The 18,400-nt window shown below is 41.3% G+C and overlaps 2 protein-coding genes across 4 annotated transcripts in view; one reads left to right on the top strand and one right to left on the bottom strand.

The window, feature by feature from the left end:
* Positions 1–8,639, top strand: part of fgf14 (fibroblast growth factor 14) — a 186,966-nt gene extending 178,327 nt beyond the window's left edge. For all 3 annotated transcript variants that reach the window (XM_056289319.1, XM_056289316.1, XM_056289317.1), the window contains 2 exons: positions 2,121–2,319; positions 8,460–8,639. In XM_056289319.1, coding sequence (XP_056145294.1) covers positions 2,121–2,319; positions 8,460–8,602 — 342 coding nt within the window. In that variant the 3' untranslated portion in view covers positions 8,603–8,639. The remainder of the gene's footprint in view (positions 1–2,120; positions 2,320–8,459) is intronic.
* Positions 8,640–11,939: 3,300 nt separating this feature from the next.
* itgbl1 (integrin, beta-like 1) overlaps positions 11,940–18,400 on the bottom strand; it is an 85,145-nt gene continuing 78,684 nt past the window's right edge. The window contains exon 11 of the mRNA XM_056289648.1: positions 11,940–12,831. Coding sequence (XP_056145623.1) covers positions 12,743–12,831 — 89 coding nt within the window. The 3' untranslated portion in view covers positions 11,940–12,742. The remainder of the gene's footprint in view (positions 12,832–18,400) is intronic.

The following is an 18,400-nucleotide window of genomic DNA, read 5'->3' as shown; positions in this document are numbered from 1 at the left end:
TAACTTACCGTCTGTCATGTGCCACCTGTTTTCTCCGCCTGTCCTGACCGACAGGAGACGGGGCCACCTCTCTGACAACCGCTTTCATAACAAGCAGCCATCTGATAAACCGCCATACTAACGCACACATAAATCCTAATGTCTGTCACCAGAACCAAGGATGATTGGACGGAGCCTGATGGAGTCCAGAGAGACTGTGTATTTATTTCATATTAACCTGCTTGAAAGGCTCATGTCTGCAGTTTAATCGTGTACGGGCAGACTCTCAGTGTCAGCAAGCAAATCGCTCTACCCATCAATAAATTGTCCTGCTCAGCCTCTGTCGTCTCCTATTGTAAACTACCAAGAGTAATCGCTCTGATCCTAATCCCTCCATTATAGGATTCTCTTCTGGAGTCGTCTTGAGGTCATCCTCTTGTGTACTATAATCACTGCTTAGTAAAGTCTGTGTTAGCCAACAAATACTTTACCAGTATTAACTACACTTTGCAAACTACCAGTGAGAAGCTGCACTGACTATTGATTGATTAGCGGTGTAATGGCAGTTTGCAGAATCTCAGCGTGTTTTATTGTGGCTCGTGCTGCACCACCCTTATACCTTATTTATGTCTGAATGCCGTCTACTGGGACATGCTATTGACTCCTCAGTCAATGATGGAAAACGAAGAGGATGTCTCAAAATATAGCTGTCTGTCTTTCACCATCATTGCAGTCACCCAGAAAAAACAAAAAACAAAACAAAACATAGTTCCTTACCCTACCCCGAACGACTGTCATTGAAATACTACCTTGTCGTTAAAGCTCTGACAGCAGTACTTAGCTGAAGGTCTAATAACCGCTATTATGCTGTGATGTGTCATGTGTTCAGGCTCATAAATAAACCTCAGCGAAGACTTGGCCGCACTTGCTAACAAGAATCCGCTCCTCATATTTAACACACGGTCAACTTTCAATCACCGCTGGAAAAATACTGAGCATTTGTCTTTCACGAATGACAACCGGCCCTCCCTAAAATAACACAGCAATGTCGGATCTATTCCCTTTGTTTTTGTCTATATTATTTGAACCCTGAGGCCTTTACAGAAGAATATCAGACATTCTCCTCAGTGTTTTTTAATATAGTAGTGTTTGCCATTTTGTATGATTTTTTTTTGTTTTAACCTCTGAGCATTTCCAACAACAGATATTTTCAGACCGCTAATATGGTGATGAGCCTGTTTTGATTAATGCACGCCAAAGAATGTCTTTATTTTTAGCTGGGCTAAGCCAACAATATGAAAACACTTTTTGTGGCCTCCTGGTTGGAGATGAATGGGGACGAGCAGAGAGAGATACGTAGCTCCGGTGTTCATTTGTCATTGATGAATTAGGCTGTAAAGAATTGGAAGCCCCAGGATCGGTTTAATCATTATTTACACAAACTACAGAAGGCGGTCATGGACAAATTGGTGCTGGAACAAGTATTCTTGTATTTTTACCGAGTGGATGAAGTATAAACAGGTGGAAAGACGGAAAAATAGCAGAGTATGCGTTACTCGGGACTTCCATCCAGACGGTCTGGCCGGTCTTGTTAGGGATGCTGCTGATTTTACAAGTGCAGAGGCAAAAAGGTCAGAGCCTAACAATATGTGCTTTCTGCCAGAAACCCTGGCTAATTGACTAAACCAGTGCTCTTACAGCTAATGTCAAGGTTAGGGCCAAGGAGAGAATGACTGTTGCATTTCATCTTAGCAGGCAATTATGTTAGGCATGAATTCGACGAGATCATAACAAGGCAAGGCTGTCCGCGATGGATTTAACTCAGGGCAGCGCAGGGCTCGTCCTTTTCAGGACAGGTGAACGTATGGCGTCCAGTTTACCTGGCGAGGCAGTTTTCGTGCCTTCAGTAACATTAATCAGTTCACTACATTTGTCTTGGTGACCTCCACACACTGCAGGGGCCATGTGATCAAATATTAACCATGAGTCTGAGCTGGATGCCAGATTCAAGTCTCTTTACCTGTCAGGTGCAAAATATGAATTATGAATCTGTATCTGTCTAAACGAAACCTCGCGTCCAGAGTCGGTGGTCGCCCATGCCCTGAATCTCATGGCTGTACCCCGTGTGTCTCTCTCTGCAGGAACTCTTCACGGCGGAGTGCAAGTTCAAAGAGTCTGTGTTCGAGAACTACTATGTGATCTACTCGTCCATGTTGTACAGACAACAGGAGTCGGGGAGAGCTTGGTTCCTAGGGCTCAACAAAGAGGGCCAAGCCATGAAAGGGAATCGAGTGAAGAAAACAAAACCAGCTGCTCACTTCCTGCCCAAGCCATTAGAAGGTAAGTGATCCCTACCCGGCACCAGTGAGCTCTCTACCAAAACATTACATTTACCCATTTAGCAGACACTTTAACAAAGTAACTTATAAGAGAGTCAGCAATTAGCAGATAAATTCGAGTGTTACCAGCATGTAACAAGTGTGCGATGTAATGTCGATAATGACAATAAAGATAAGTGTAATAGATATGGACCGGTATCAGGAGATTACTAGGAATGACAGGAGCCGAGAGATGAATGACAGCAGTAAAATAATCAGGGAAACACAGTGGTATGATTGAACAGAACTAGCAAATACATTGATAGATCTTGTGAAATAATAAGGACAATTTTCATCAGTACTTAGACACAGAAATAGATTTCACAGTGAAAAAAATGGACAAAAAAACAAACCAAAATAAAAAACATGCACATATAACCCCAATCTAGGTAAAGATTTCAAATGTCCTCTACGTCCAGTGGACTGTTGGGGTCCAATGATGTGTGTGTAATTGTTCATCAAGGGGAACATATTGGTCCTATCGCACAACTTGTGACACAGGTACAGTCAGTATTCAGCAGTGTTGAGTTTATGTATGCGAGCTGGAGTGGATTCTCTCCTTGTGCTTGCCATCCAATGAACTGAGAATCTTCTTGTCTCTGGAATTGTATCCAAATCCCCCTATACAAAAAAACAAAACAAATCCTGACCTAAAGGCAAAGTAATATGTTGTCAATATCTGATCTACAAGCACTAATCTTACTTCCTACAGGTTATGATAAAAAATAAAACCATATACAGTAGCCATAATCCAAAGTCTATCAGTAAGTTTTAATTGTACAACAACATATCCCAAATCTCAAATCAATAAATGTATCTACTGCACTGTATCGACATTAATAACACTCGTGAAAATAAAATGTATAATCATAACATTGTCACCAGGAGCACCAATAAATGCCAAGCCACTAGTGACTTTATCTGAATTAGGCTTGAGTAAACATCAATAAAATACATTCAGGTCACAATGGTTAACATTCTCCAAAAGAGCCAAGGTTCTGTTCATGAGTGAACATCATTATATGTATGTACATCATTAACTTTAGCCCTTAGCTAGTGGGTTAGCAGGCTAACTAGATAGCTCTCCGCGCCTTGTCACGTGAAAGTCAAAGGATAGTGCAACTCTACCCGCACGAAACACAGGGGGCACGCCTTCACAATTTTAACCCTTCGTTTCCTGTTATATCTTAGTCACTACAATAGCAATAATAAATAACATTGCATTTCATTTTTTGTGTTCTACTCAACTATATGTCTACCCAGGGAACAAGTTAATTTCTTAGCCTGACTTAATGGCTGTATTCCTATCCTGGGTTACAAACTAGCATAATAGCTACTACATAATAATCATACTGTAGTAGTGCTATATGAAGTGGTAGTAATAGTACTACATTTGCTACATAGTCTACTACTACTACATTTGCTACATAGTGATCATATTATAGTGGTACTATATGGAGCAGTAGTAGTTGTACATTTGCTACATGGTAATCAAAAAGTTGTGCCACTAGGAGTTCTACGTTGATTAAATGTCTAAAAGATGTCTAATTGGTATACAACATCCACATGTAAACCAAGCTAAATTTGGTTTAAAAGTCAAGGTCTGGTAGATGTCTAAGTCACTTTTCTGGAGAGCTAAAGAGGCTTGGTTAAAATAGAATCAATTAAAAGTATTCCAGCACAATATATGAGGTTGTGTATTTTAGACAATTAAATTAGTTTGGGTGGTGCATAATTATGGAATAATTAAAGGTGGTCTACACTTACACTAGGATGGCCACTCTGTAACGATGGTGCCAACAGACAGGGGACTCAAATACATGACTCACACAAGGCAGGTAGAATAAACGTTTTTACTGAAGATGGGTTCGGTACACAGTAAATCTGTCCAACAGACAGGCAGAGATATCCAAAAAGGCAGAGTCAAAAAGACGGAAGCTAGTCAGACTATTACTCAGGCACACACGAGAGGTAAAGAGCTGGACCACTTCAACATAGAGGTACAAAGATGAACTGGCAAAGTAACAGGGAAAATGCGGAGGTGTATATATATATATATATATATCACAGGGTAGACTAATGGCAAAATCAGGGGCAGGTGAGTAATTAGACACAGGTGAGAGTAAGCAAGTAGGCGGGAAACACATGAGGACAGGAACTTAAAACAGAGGCCTTGACGTTACACACTGTCATGACTACCAAAAGGAGGACACCCAAGCCCAAAAAGGAGGACAAAAGGAAAAGCCAGCAGACATCCAATTCAAAAGACACAAAATGAAAGCAATAACCCATATAAGAGTTGTGATCAAATTAAACCAAAACCTCTTCTATAAACTGACAGGATAGAATAAATGTTCTAACATAAATTTTCTCTCTTGGGAGAGCGAGCCCTCCTCTGTTGCCCTCCTTGAGGTTTCTTCCTACTTTTTCTCCCTGTTAAAGGGTTTTTTTTAGGGAGTTGTTCCTTATCCAATGTGAGGGTCTAAGGACGGGGTGTTATAGGTGTTATATTGCTGTAAAGTTTTAGTCAAGTTTATTTGCTATACAAATAAAATTGACTTGACTAATCACCAAAGATGTGTACTTATGATATTTGACCCCTTTCCTAGCTGGTTCCAAGATTTTCCTATTGGACAGGAATTTGAGGTACATCTCTGTACACTCCTCTGAAAAGTTCATACAGATTTGGATCTCTGCCTTTACACGATCCACTTCAAGATGGTTTCTCTCATTTTGACATGATGTGCTCATCATTGAAAAAACTCATTCTGTGTGAGCATTGCTGCATTAGATTGAGAAAGTCTAGGTGCTGACTTTCTTTAGGTTCCTGGGAGGGACATCAGCTTGGCTGAACAGTTTGCGATACCTCTCCTAACTGTTGTGATTCTCTAGCTCTAGGGAACTGCGAAATCTCTCCACAATTTCATAGTCCCCATATAGTCTATCCATGTCAATGTCTGTGAGATTATAGGCCTGGATTGCATCACAGAATTGTTCAAAGGGCATTATCCTTTTGAGGCCCAGTTTAGATACTTGGCTGTGAAAGCTCTGTTCAGAGAAGTTGTATCTGTCTTTTACATATTTCTTAGCCCGTTCATAGAAAACAGTGATGTCAACCTGACATCTCTTAGCTAGATCTGGAGTAAGCTTTCTGAGCCTGTGTTAACAGTGAAGTCAAAAACAATTGTCATTCAGTCTTCTCTCAAGTTGGCCATTCAGTATCTCAGGACCTACCCTCTGTTAGGACATACCCTAACTGCATGGCTTATCCACATGGGGTACCTCAAGGGTCAGTGCTCAGTCCCCTTCTGTTCTCAATAATTTCCCCTCAAGTATGAATAAAGTATTCTGATTCTGATTCTGATATACATCACCTCACTTGGTGCAATCATCCGCTCCCATGGTTTCTCATACCATTGCTATGCTGATGATACCCAGCTCTTCCTGTCATTCCTGCCAGATGACCTCACAGTCTCGGCACAGATATTGTCATGCCTTGCTGATATCTCTGCATGGATGAAAGAACACCACCTTCAGCTTAACCTATCTAAGACTGACCTTGTCATTCCAGCCAGTCCATCTTTACAACAACAGTTCAATATCCAGATCATATCAACCCACAAAGTCTGCCCAAAACTTGGGTGTCATGATTAATGACCAGCTAACCTTCAAGGTTCACGTGGCCTCGATCGCTCAGTCATGCCGATTTTCCCTGTACAACATCAGGGAAATTAGACCCTACCTGTGTGAGCATGTAGCACAACTCCGGGTGCAGGCTCTTTTAATATCACGCCTCGACTACTGCAACTCCTTACTGGCAGGTCCCCCTGCATGCACTTTCAAACCTCTGAAATGATCCCAAATGTGGCAGTGAGTCTGGTCTTCAACCAACCCAAAACCAGCACATGTCATTACACTGCTCCTATCCCTCCACTAGCTCCCAGTTGCTGCCCACATCAAATTGATGAAAACCTTAATACTTGCTTACAAAACAGCAGCTAAAACAGCTCCCGCCTACCTGAACTCCCTCATTCAGGTCTACACTCAGTCCCCCTCACGACACTCTGCCAATGAAAGGTGCCTGGCACTTCCACCACAACAGGGCTCTAAGTCACTAGCTAGACTCTTCTCTTCTGTAGTTCCCTGGTGATGGAATGAGTTACCAAACTCCATTCGATCCGCTGAGTCCCTCTTCATCTTTAAGAAGAAGTGAAAGACCCAGCTCTTTCTCAAACACCTCCACACCTGATGGTATTAATATAAAGAAATTCGTTTCTATACACCCTATGCATTGCCTTTGTGGACTGCCTGTTGACACCTATGTCCTATCGGACCTGAACCTAGTTTTTTTTGGCACTTACTTGCATTGTCGCCTCCTTACTAGATCCTTGCTTGTGTTGTATTAACTCTCAGATGTACTCACTTTGGATAAAAGCTTCTGCTAAATGAAATTGTAACATTGTACTATTGTAAGTATGACAACCATCTTGTCACCGCATGATGTACAATAATACACTCGTCAACTTCGAGAAATTCAAAGAATTCTCTAAGCTGTGCTGTCCTGCGAGCTGAGATGCTGAAACTGCTATAGACCTTGTAATGTATTTGCATTTGCACAGTAGGTCTCGACTGAGAATCTGTAGTTGATATACATCAGGACATCATCTAAACCATGACCTAGGTGGGAAGGGTCAGCCATGATCTTTTCTGTTTGCTTCAGTGTCTTGGAGGCATACAGGTCATGGAGGGACGGCAGGTTGTAGCCAGTCACCCTCTCAGCAGAGTGAATGATATGCTGCAGTCTGCCCTCAAGTGACCTCTTGCAGTCAGATCTCAAGTGGGAGCTGAACATCAGCTGAGCTAGATGGATAAATAGAACCACATGTAAGACGAAAAACATGTATTTTTGATTTTGGGGTGAAGTGTCCCTTTAAATTTCTTCTTCAACCACCACAATACACATACATTTCTGGTGGAGCAGCCATCGATACATCCTTTGTGTGTCATGTCACAATATGGTAGCCATCAAACACATAATCCCACTCTGCATTTGTCTATGAAAAATTTTAAGAGTCCACTCCATCATTTGTTGTTATTGGAAAGGGAGCAGAATCCCCATCACTCTCATCGCCTCCCGGTCTGATTCGCCATCATGAAAACATGGAATCCACTTCAAGTGTGTTGGCTTGACAGTAACACAACAGTAGAGCAACAAATGTAAAGTCCCTGATAATGAGTCTGTTTCCAAAGCTTCTTGTGCTTATTCAGACTCTATCCTCAAAGAAGAGGAAACTATCAACCGTAGAAAAAGAAATATAATGTATATGTTTGATTCTGTTATTATCTGCTTATTATGTCTCTTTGGTTCCAGTTTTTTTAAATGTATCCGAAGTGTATCTTTATGCACTGAAAAGGAAACTGGTGTAAAGATAAAATAGGTAGGTTTTAAATAATAAGGGAAGAGGAAAGCTTCCAGAAGCTCTTTCTCTTCCAAAGCCTCTCCAGAGAAGCTGGCTCACTCGGCCGCCATCTTGAAAATGCTGCCAGGCAGTAAGCTGTTGACCTACAAGACTAGACCCCTATCTTTTACCATGGGGAGTTGTCTATATCTCAAGTTGCATTTCATTTTTAGAAACTCTGGTAAATTATACACAACATGGTGTGTGAAAGTTTGTTTCAAAGAACCCCGTTTCCACAGGGTGAAAAAAAAAAAATATATATTTTCCCACTTTACCAGAATGAGCAATCAGGCAGGGGCGTTTCCAGGATTTGGGGAATTTCGGGGCTTAGCCTGGACTTCTGTAGGGGGGTCCGGGGGGGGTCCTCCCATGGAAATTGTTTTGATGAACAATCTCTACTTTGGTGATTTTTATAGTATACTCTGGCACCTTATTTACATTCAAAGTACATGTCTTAATCATTGAATAATTGAAATGTGTACCTCAAAAACTGTTGTTTAATCTCCAGATTAATTATGAATTATGATGTTAAAAATAATAGTAGTTGTTAGTAATTAGTATGAATGAGTCGGTCCCGTTTTAGTCCATTTTATTCATTTCATTGTTTTCACTGAGCGTTTCTCCTCCTCCTCTTCTTCTGCAGTTGCCATGTACAGAGAGCCATCGCTGCATGACGTCGGGGAAACAGTGCCCAAGGCTGCAGTGCCTCCCAGTAAAAGCACAAGTGAGCCAGCGGTGATGAACGGCGGTAAACCCGTCAGCAAGCCCGACAAGCCCGCCACATAACCACACCTGACTAGTGCAGCGTGTGTGTGTGTGTGTGTGTGTGTGTGTGTGTGTGTGGAGGGAAGACGGTGGAGTGAGGGGCTTTTTTTTACCCCCCCCCCACTAAACTCCAAAACCCTCCCTCCCTCTCTCTTCAGAAGATCAGATCCAGGTGAACGTCCTTTCTTTCTCCTCCTCCTCCTCCTCCTTCCCCCTCTCTCTCCAGTCGTCTCCTCGTGGGTGACTGGACTTTGGAGGGGGGGGGGCTGGGGGTGTCCGGCATGGGAATGGACTAAGGAGCTCTAATCACGGAAATCCTCTTAGACTCATCTCCGTGACGGCGAGAATCCACGAAGATGACCCCTGATCCACTGTCGGTGCACGCCAGCGGTTCATCCCGGACCGAGCCCTTTCTGAAAAGCCCCATAGCAGCAGAGTCTGTGTCATTTCACATCTATTTTCTACAATGCAGTGCACCAGCGATGCTCTGGGGTAGAGACTGTATAGATTAAGTAAATACTTGGACTATCATCCTCTATTTTTTACGAGTATGTTCCCTTCTTCTCTTTCTATCTAGTCGTATACTTTTCACTTTGTCAAGTAAACTTAGAACAGAAAAAAATACATTTCGCAAGGGTGGTAGTGTGATTTTGTAAGACACACACACATTCAGGCCAGTGTGGTATACTCAGCATACTAACACAAACGCACCGAAATAATTCCAATATTGTTTTTGCCTACTGTACAACACACACACACACACACACACACACACAGAGTCTGTGGGGTGGGGATAACCAGTCTGCAACTGAGTGATGCTTTTTTACAGCTAGATAAAAACAAACTGAAGACTGGCAGAGCTCCCACAATCCTAGTTGATGAAGTGCTAATTACCTCCACTGCAATCAATGTGAGGAGCCCCCCACACCAACACACACAAACACACACACACACACACTCATTCACAGATGTGCATGTGTGTGGGAGAGTGCTGTATACATATCACTATCTAAATCCCACCAGCGGTTGTTGCCGCCTCCTCTGGTAAATAGAAAGCTGGTTTATTTTTCTTTAATGTTATTTCAGAGCGTGGGCTCTAGGAATATCTCTAGGCCTTGTAGGCCTCTGTCCGTTACTCGCTGACTTCTCTCAACTACGAGGCGAGGCTTGTGGCTTTGACTCAGATGGTCTATAACTGCAGCACTGGCAGCCATCTTATGGCAGCACCTACTTAAAGCCAGACAGCAACATGGCTGAATACCAGTAGGCCACATTTATACTGGCTGCATCCTCATTTTGTTCAGCAAACTAAAGCATGGGCAAGGTTAGTCTTGTGTTCTCTCTTCTTGCAGCAGTAATACAAGAGATGGCTTCTATTGTAACGTTTTCACTGTATAAAACTTAGGGAAAATGACTATTGAAAATTATCTTTATAAATGACTAGATATTATGAGAGGATGTGTCCCCTAGCTCAGCATGCAGAGTCCAGTTATGATCATCTCGGCCTATCATGTGCCTGTTTGGACGTTGATCCCGGCATGCAAAAACAGGTTCCCAGTGCCGACTGGGCCCACGGTGCCTCACCCACCCAATACATCTAGTATAGGTTATGTAGCATAACCCTAGTCGACAACTTTCACATTTCTCATTCAGATCAATTTATTCTGAAATGACCAAAGTCTTTTTCATCCTAGAATGGATTCTTGGAAAAATGAAAAAGAAATCAGATCATCTTTCTGATTCAAATCATTGAAGCTTTCACTGTGATAGCATTTGTTCTGTCTGCGAGCGTTACAGGAGGGTCAACTTTGCAGAGGCCTTCATGTCCCTGAACGTTGTTGACGGGTGTCATTCTGCAGATAGGCTAGGGACACCTTGAATTACTCACATGCATGTATTTCTTGAAGAGACAATGCACTGGTTAGGTACTTGACTAGTAAACACGCTAGTGGAGTACTGTGGTAGGGTTCGGGGGTTGCAGTAGCATGTTATAGGCTATGGCGCACACACAGGAACTCTAGAAAATAATTCACCGCACTTTCTGTTCTCGTTTGAATCATGACTGTTAGTGATTTATCAAATTTTCTATCTGATTCTATCCACCATTATATAAAGTTTGTCTTGCTTTTACCAATTTTCCTAATAGTTTTGGTAGATAGGATTTAGAACATTAAGTAGACTGATGCTACTGTATGCTGCTAAAATTGCAACTATATTAAATAAGTTGATTTGGTAGATATAATTTTTTTTGAGTAGACATCTCTCATTACAAGATGTCAAAGTACATTAGTTAACCGTCAGTTTTTGTCTGTACAAAGCCATCGATGCTAAAACTGAAAGACACACATGGGAGCTGCACGGCGGCGGTCCTCCTCATCACAACATTTCCAGCCACTTCCTCCTCTGGTGAACTCTACATGCTGGGCTGGATGCTCTGGCCCCGCGGCCCACTCGACTGGCTCCTCCAAGCCTGACTTTATTTTTGTAAATGACTGGTGTGTGTGTGTGTAAATGTACATCTCTGTTGGGAGTTGTGTAGCCACCATTATTTCTGTTTGTTGGATTTCATTTTTTTTCCCCCTCTTGTACACGGGGTCACATGCGATGTTGTTCTCCGATCCTGACAGTTTCATTGTCCTGGTCCCCCCTCTCTCCAGATTTGGTCCAAGGAGAGCCTCTAGCAAAGCCCCAGTTTCTTTGTTATTACCTGTGCTCCTGTTTTCAACCTCTTAATTTGTACATGTCCCATCTGTTGCATGGGGAGAGGATGGCATTGATGAACTGCATGTAGTCGGCTATGTCTATCAAGAACTGTTGGTATGTACCGCTAACTTAACATACATATATGCAAGAGTTTGTCTGCACTGTACAGTTTGTGTTTGTTGTATACACATATACAACATGTTGAATAAGATATTTATATAAAGTTGTACTGTAATGTCAGTAACATACTTAATGCAATATGGAGTGCAGTATATTACTGCACCTGTCATTTGGACGGGACACATAAAACAGAAGGATTGGCTCGTACTAAAAACAGCATGAACAAGGCCAAAGTAGAATTTGCATTTAAACAAAATTTTTGACTTCTTATCAGTCCTCTTTTCAAGTTGTAATTGAGCCCTTGGTGTCAATGCAGCTCTCGTCCCCCCCAAACGTCCCCTTCACGAAGTGACATGGACATGGAGCATGCCACGACTGAACTACGTGTGTCCGCTCTGTTTCCACATCCTCCGGTTTCCCCTCATCACCAGTGTGAGTCGAATGAGAGACGTCCTTCATGTACCAACGGTACCGTGTGGTTTTAAAGGCAGATTGTTATGGATAGCTTGTTTTCTAAAAGTGGAGAAGAATAGGAAACTAGTAAAATGATTTATTTTCAAATATATATATATATATATAGATATATATAAACCATTGCAAGTATGCCCATTGGAGTTATGTCATGTTGTAACAGATTTATAACCATGTATGATTAAGGTCTTCGCATTGTTTTCCATGCAAACTGTTGTGTCATGTGGCACATTCAATGTTTTATTATTGAAAACAAATAAAAACCACAAATGATACCTCTGACGTGGGTGCAGGGTGAACTGTTGAGTCCAGTTTGTTGCAGAAGCATTTTGTACCAACAGTCAAACCATCGGCCAGAGGACCGAGTTACATTATTCCACACAAAACCCCACAGATAATAAAACATGTTCCTCGCCTCCTTTAATTCTGTTGATGAATCTGTGTAACTCACTGCTATATGATCATCTTCCATACATGTAGCTGTGCTGGAAACATATACAAGGTTAACATTGTACTGTGTTCTAAACAGGAAAAAAACAAGATGCTTTTTGCCTCCATGGTTGCTTCTTTCTTGCATACAAAACAGGGTTTTAATAAAAGATAGATTGTATCCAGTACAAAGAATGCATGAATGAATGAATGCTGTTATACAGGTGATATGTTGGAATCAGAATGATGAATAACATCCGTGTTCAAAACCGACAACTCCCACCACCGCCACAACAACCACCCCCATATCCTCTGCTGGTGGTTGTCCAGGGCTGTTAATCCATCTGTCCATCAATCTGTGTGCGTGTATGTGTTTGTGTGTGTGTGTGTGTGTGTGTGTGTGTGTGTGTGTCTCTCCATGATAGGGCTGTTGTCTCCTCAGTACTCTGCTCCCACCCAGATCTCGCAGGCGTTTCCTGTCCAGTCTTCCCAGCAGTCACAGTTGCCACAGTTACATACCCCATTCCCTATGAGAGGAGGTGAGAAGGGAAGCTGTGAGTAGGGAGAATGAGTCGGACCTTAACAAGGTTCCTCTTTTCTCACCCGCTTCCCCCGACACTAAAGGTCTGCGCGGGACAATTTCTACTCAAGGAAATCATTTTCCAGGACTTTTGCCAGGACGTACATGACAGTGGAAGGTCATGCTATTATTGGAAGTTTCAACAATCTCTAAATGGATTGTGTGACTGACTACACAATATGTCAAATCTTAGTGGGTAAAAATATGAATAAAAATGTGTTATCTTAGCTAAAAATTACATGAAAAATATGCCATCTCAGCAGGTAAAAATACAATTTTATAACTTTACAATTTTGTATGACCTCAATATGATTTCCAGGACATCTGCTCCATCTTATCCTTTTCCAGGTGTTTCCCGTGACTGGAAATCTAGTCTACACATTTCCAGGTTTTCCATGATGCTTGGGAACCCTGATTTCTAACTTTTCCCACTAGTTCCCACATATTTTATCCCATTCCCACCCGCGACACCAATTTTTGTTGAAATCCTGTCAGCTCCCATCCCAAAATAAATAAATAAAAATATGTAGCGTTTTTTTTCTTATCTAGGAAAATGCAAATGCAATCATTGCAGTGCTTAATAAGCCATCTGAAGGAGACACTCACTGAAAACAAGCCCTCTTGAATGTGTGCTTGATGACTTCCATCATAGTTGATGGTCAGATATAAGACCGGCGTGCTGTTCAGATATGGATGCATGTGGTGTACTGCAGGACACTGCATTACATGTATGGTTGAGCTCAATAGAAATGCCTCATTTTCATGTATTCGATTTAGCTTTTCATCCTGCAACATGATGCTAACCACCTGCTCCTGCCTGCGTCAAAGTAAAACCGTCCCAGACCCACAACATTTGTGTTGGGACCTGATCCCATCAGCCTTCTACAGCTATTGGCTTTACCACCAACTGTTGCTTTACAGTGATTGATGTTCATGATGTCATCAGTCATTCATTGGCATCCAGCCAATCAGATCAAATCATCAGAACATAAACCCCCGCCCATCCTTACTGCCAACCCTTGCTTGTGATTGTCACTCAAACGTCAGCTCATGAATATTAAAGTTGTATTTGCAACATGAACATTCCAATGCAAAACCTTCCGCTAAGCCCGTCCCACCAAATGATGCACCAAACATACATGTGCATTTTGCTGGGCTTGAAGAGGAACGTCAAGGTTGTTAACTATTATAACAAATTAGCAAACTAACGTAAAGTTGTAATGTTGCCGTTAGTTGTTACTGTTGTTACTGTTACTGGAGATATTGGAATTTAGCTCTTGACACAACTTTTGTGTGCATGTCGAACCAAGACACATAGAACCGAGAATAACCTTGTTTGTACAGAGTCACGGTGGTTGGCTAGTTACGTGCTAGCTAACCTTGATTGGTTGTCTTGATTCAGACTGGGTCCAGTTTTTAAAAAAAACTAAATACGAAGGACTGGGTGCTCATAGACACACATTTTTTTTGAAGGAAACCTTTAATTAAATATTGTTAGTGACATGCCATGGTCAAAATTAGTTATTTCAACCAAAATTATGATGAAATAATATTGCCTACTGCAGCTTTAATGAGGACTAGACACTTGCTCACAGTTCTTGGGTAAGTTGAGAACAATTATGGATAAAAATATTGAAAAAAACTCACACTATTAGTAATTTACGAATTGAAAAAATGTTGCTTAAATTATTGCATTCATTTTTAGATGTGAAAAGTTACATTTGATTACTTTAACACAAACCCTAACAAAGCTTTGTAGAATAGACTCAACTGTGCTCATTATGAGTATTACCACTATTTTGAATTCAACTCCTTCAATGTCAATGGTTATCTTAAGGAAAAAGAGTTTGATGGGAAAATAAAAGAGGAAAGCAGACTGGTTTAACTGGGGATTTAGTTGGGGGGGATGAAAGAGTAGATAGCTACCAGCCACATTGACAGTATGAGACTGAATTCGATAATGACATATGGAAATGTACTTTAAGGTACACATTACAGTAAAATGACTGGACTGTGTGTGAACGTCAAACTGGAGTCACTCTGATTTCACGATGACTGTAAAATACATCTGTAACCATAGTAATGTGTACTTCAGACTCAAAATGTTGACTGTCATCGTTGGCTAGACCAGTGGTTCCAAACAGGTGGCCCGGGGCCCAAAAGTGGTCTCAAGGAGGTGCCCAGAGAGTCTTGGGATGACAGGAAACTACTGAAAGCTTCAATCAAAAATTATTCAGTGAAATAATTAACACGAATAAAGCAATTAATGTTATTTAGAATGAAATGAAGAGCCCTTTTACCTTTTTACTTTAGGTGCTACACTCATATGTTTGCTATGAAGTGGGAAAAGGAAACAAGAATTTTTTGCTTTGTAAATCTTTAAGGATTACTGCCACAGCAAATGATTTTAAATCACTTTTATGGATTTAAATGGAATAAGCTTGACTGACTCCACTGGACTGTGTGCAGATGGAGTTGTGTGATAACAGACAGGTTATCAGGTCTCCTTTCGGGCTCCTGGGATATTTTCTTGTGCATGGAGGCAAAAATGTCGAGAACCACAGAGTTAGACAGTGTTTTCAAGTCACTTTTTAATGCCACTAATCTAGTGATTATAAACTGCCACTGACTGGTGGCTATTTTTGCTCATGAATTTGTTAATTTTAGGCAACATATGTTCGGCCACTGCCTTTGGAAAGGGAGGAAGGAGCGTACATAGCGCCTTTCATCACTTAATGAGTCATCCAGTGGTTTGGTACACTTAACACACAGCAAATGCATCTACGCTCCAATTCAATACAAATCCCCTCATTTTCCTGGGAGTGAGTGTGGTTGCAAAACACGGCCGTCTGTCCTTCATAACTCAGCTATGTGTTCATTAAACAGGATTAAGCATTTAGATGAGGAATAACAACCTCATTTAGCTGTTGTGCAAAGGGGGGAAGTGAAGCGGACATGTTAACGCGTCCACTGGAACTGGTTTTACTGGGCGATGAGTAGCAGTTTCCAGTTTGTGGACCAGTCTGCCATTACCCTGCTCAGCTAAACAGGGGACAAATGTCTGAAAAGAAGAAATCCAGACATACCCACATAGCTTACAGACAGGTTTTCTACCACCAAAAAATTTTTTTTTTCTAAATCTGTGTTCAGACAAGAGGCCACGAATTGTTGAAGTAGCCAGTGTTCCTCTAAGTTGCTCCAATGTGCCAACAACATTCATCGATTCATATATAATCTATCGGTTCATTTATTCTATGGGTCATCTCTTGCTTTTTTTTTCTCCCTTTTTCTCCCCAATTGTATCCGGCAACAGTCCAAAGACATGTACTTCAGGTGAACCGGCTATACTAAAATTGTCCCTAGGTGTGAATGTGTCTGCCTTGTGCTGGACTGGCAGCCTGTCCAGGGTGTCTCCCTGCCTGCCACCCAATAACTGCTGGGATAGGCTCCAGCATCCTGTGACCCTAACCAGGATAAGCGGCTTGGATCATGGACGTACCCGTCCAATTACCCCACTCTTCTGAGCCATCCCGGTTGCTACTCCACACCCTCTGCCAATCTGGGGAGGACTGCAGACTACCACATGCCCGACCACAAAGATACACTAGGGGGCTCATCACCTCTCAAGCAAATGTTGCCCCTAATATTGAGTGGTAAAACTGTGAAGTCCCCCAGTAGTGTCAGTCTCGGGCTGGTTGGATTTCCACCCGCACAATTATTTTTATGATGTCCAAGATGGATCTCCAGTGTTGCTCCAGACATCTACATGTCCAGAACTTAGGTAAAAAAGTCCCTGTTTCAGCCTTACATCTAAGACAATATTCTGAGTAGCTAGTACTTATTTTATGGAGAGGTTGAGGTGTCCAGTAAACCCTGTGTATAAGGTTAAACTGTAGGAGTTTGTGTCAACTGTTATAGAAAAATGATTGAGCGTTATCACAAATCAGCTTCCATCCAGTCCTCGAAAGTTTAGTCAATGCCCCTTTCCCATTTAACCTTTGCATTAAGAACTTTACTTTCTGTAAGGCTTATGTGTCTGCTATAGGCAAAGGATAGAAAACATTTAGAATTATTTTTTTCTTGCATCATGATATCTATCTGTAGATCCTCTAAAGGGGCAAGTTTCCTACCCTGCTGTACTCTAATATAATCTCTAACTTGTAGATATTTTAAAAAGTGAGCCGAAGGAAGCCCAAAATAGGATCTCAATTGTTCAAATAATTTCAGATTGTTATGCTCATATAGATGTCCAAATGTACATCTACCTCTGTTATACCAGTCTCTAGTAGTGGCATCTCTCAATGCCCCAGGTAAAACAGGATTAAAATGGAATGGGGTAGCTCTGTATATTGTGTGGACACTTTGAAACTACTCTAATTTCATGCCATATTTCAGACGTATGTTTTATCATTGTATTTTGAGTTATGCTTTTCTGATTGTGATAGGAGTAAATGAATGGAATACTTGACAGCACTTCTGCGGTATGAGACAGTTCAATTTGTTTCCATGCTGTACGGTGTTCTAAATTTTCAATCCATGTCTAAATAGCTCTACACTGAGCAGCCAAATAGTATAACTGAAAGTCAGGTAGGTTTAGCCCTCCTTCTTCAGTAGGGCAGCAGAGGGCTTTGAGTTTGACTCTAGGAACTTCACCATTCCACAGGAATCTAAATCTTTAAAGAAGGCTTTTGGGATTGGTGTTGGAAGCACTTGAAACAAATAAAGAAATTTGGGTAAGATATTAATTTTTTATAGTTTATTCGTCCAAATAGGGATATAGGTAGAGACTTCTATCTTTCCGGATCTACTTCCGCTTTTTTTAAGTAGGGGGTCATAGTTGAGGGAAACATTTTGATCTAATTGGTCGGGTATTTGTAGGCCTAGATAACAAAGCTTATACGGTTCCGAGTGAAAGGGAATGTTTTCCTTTGATAATTGGGCAGCTGAATTGAGAGGCATTATCACACTTTCATATGTTTTCATTTTGTATCCAGAGATGCAGCTATATTCATCTATTGGTTGCAAAGGGCAGGGAGTAATGACACCACATTTGTCAAGTACAACATAATATTGTCAGCATATAGCGAAATGACATGTTTTTTTCCTGTTCAACCATAACATCCTCTAAAATAGGGTGAGCTCTTATAGCAATTGCAAGAGGTTCAATTGCCAATGGGAAGAGAAGCAGAGGCAAGGGACAACCCTGGCATGTACTACGTGACAAGAGGAAAAGAGATGACATATTAGTATTTGTTCGAATCATTGCTGATGGATTGAGATAGAGTATCTATCATTCGTATCAAATTTGGACCAAAATTCATTTTTTGTAAAACTGCAAAAAGAAAGGACCATTCTAGAGGATCAAATACCTTTTCGGCATCTAAGGACAACTACAGGGGTATTCATTTTTTTTAGCACAATGAATTATGTTGAGGAACCTTTGAATATTATCAGAGGAAAAGTGATTTTGAATAAAGCTGATTTGATCTTTTATTTATATGGCTCGGTATCACATT

Source organism: Lampris incognitus, chromosome 11 (assembly GCF_029633865.1).
Source record: "Lampris incognitus isolate fLamInc1 chromosome 11, fLamInc1.hap2, whole genome shotgun sequence".
Taxonomy (NCBI): domain Eukaryota; kingdom Metazoa; phylum Chordata; class Actinopteri; order Lampriformes; family Lampridae; genus Lampris; species Lampris incognitus.
The sequence above is the reverse complement of the archived record's forward strand: the minus strand, read 5'-3'. Positions and strand labels throughout refer to the sequence as shown.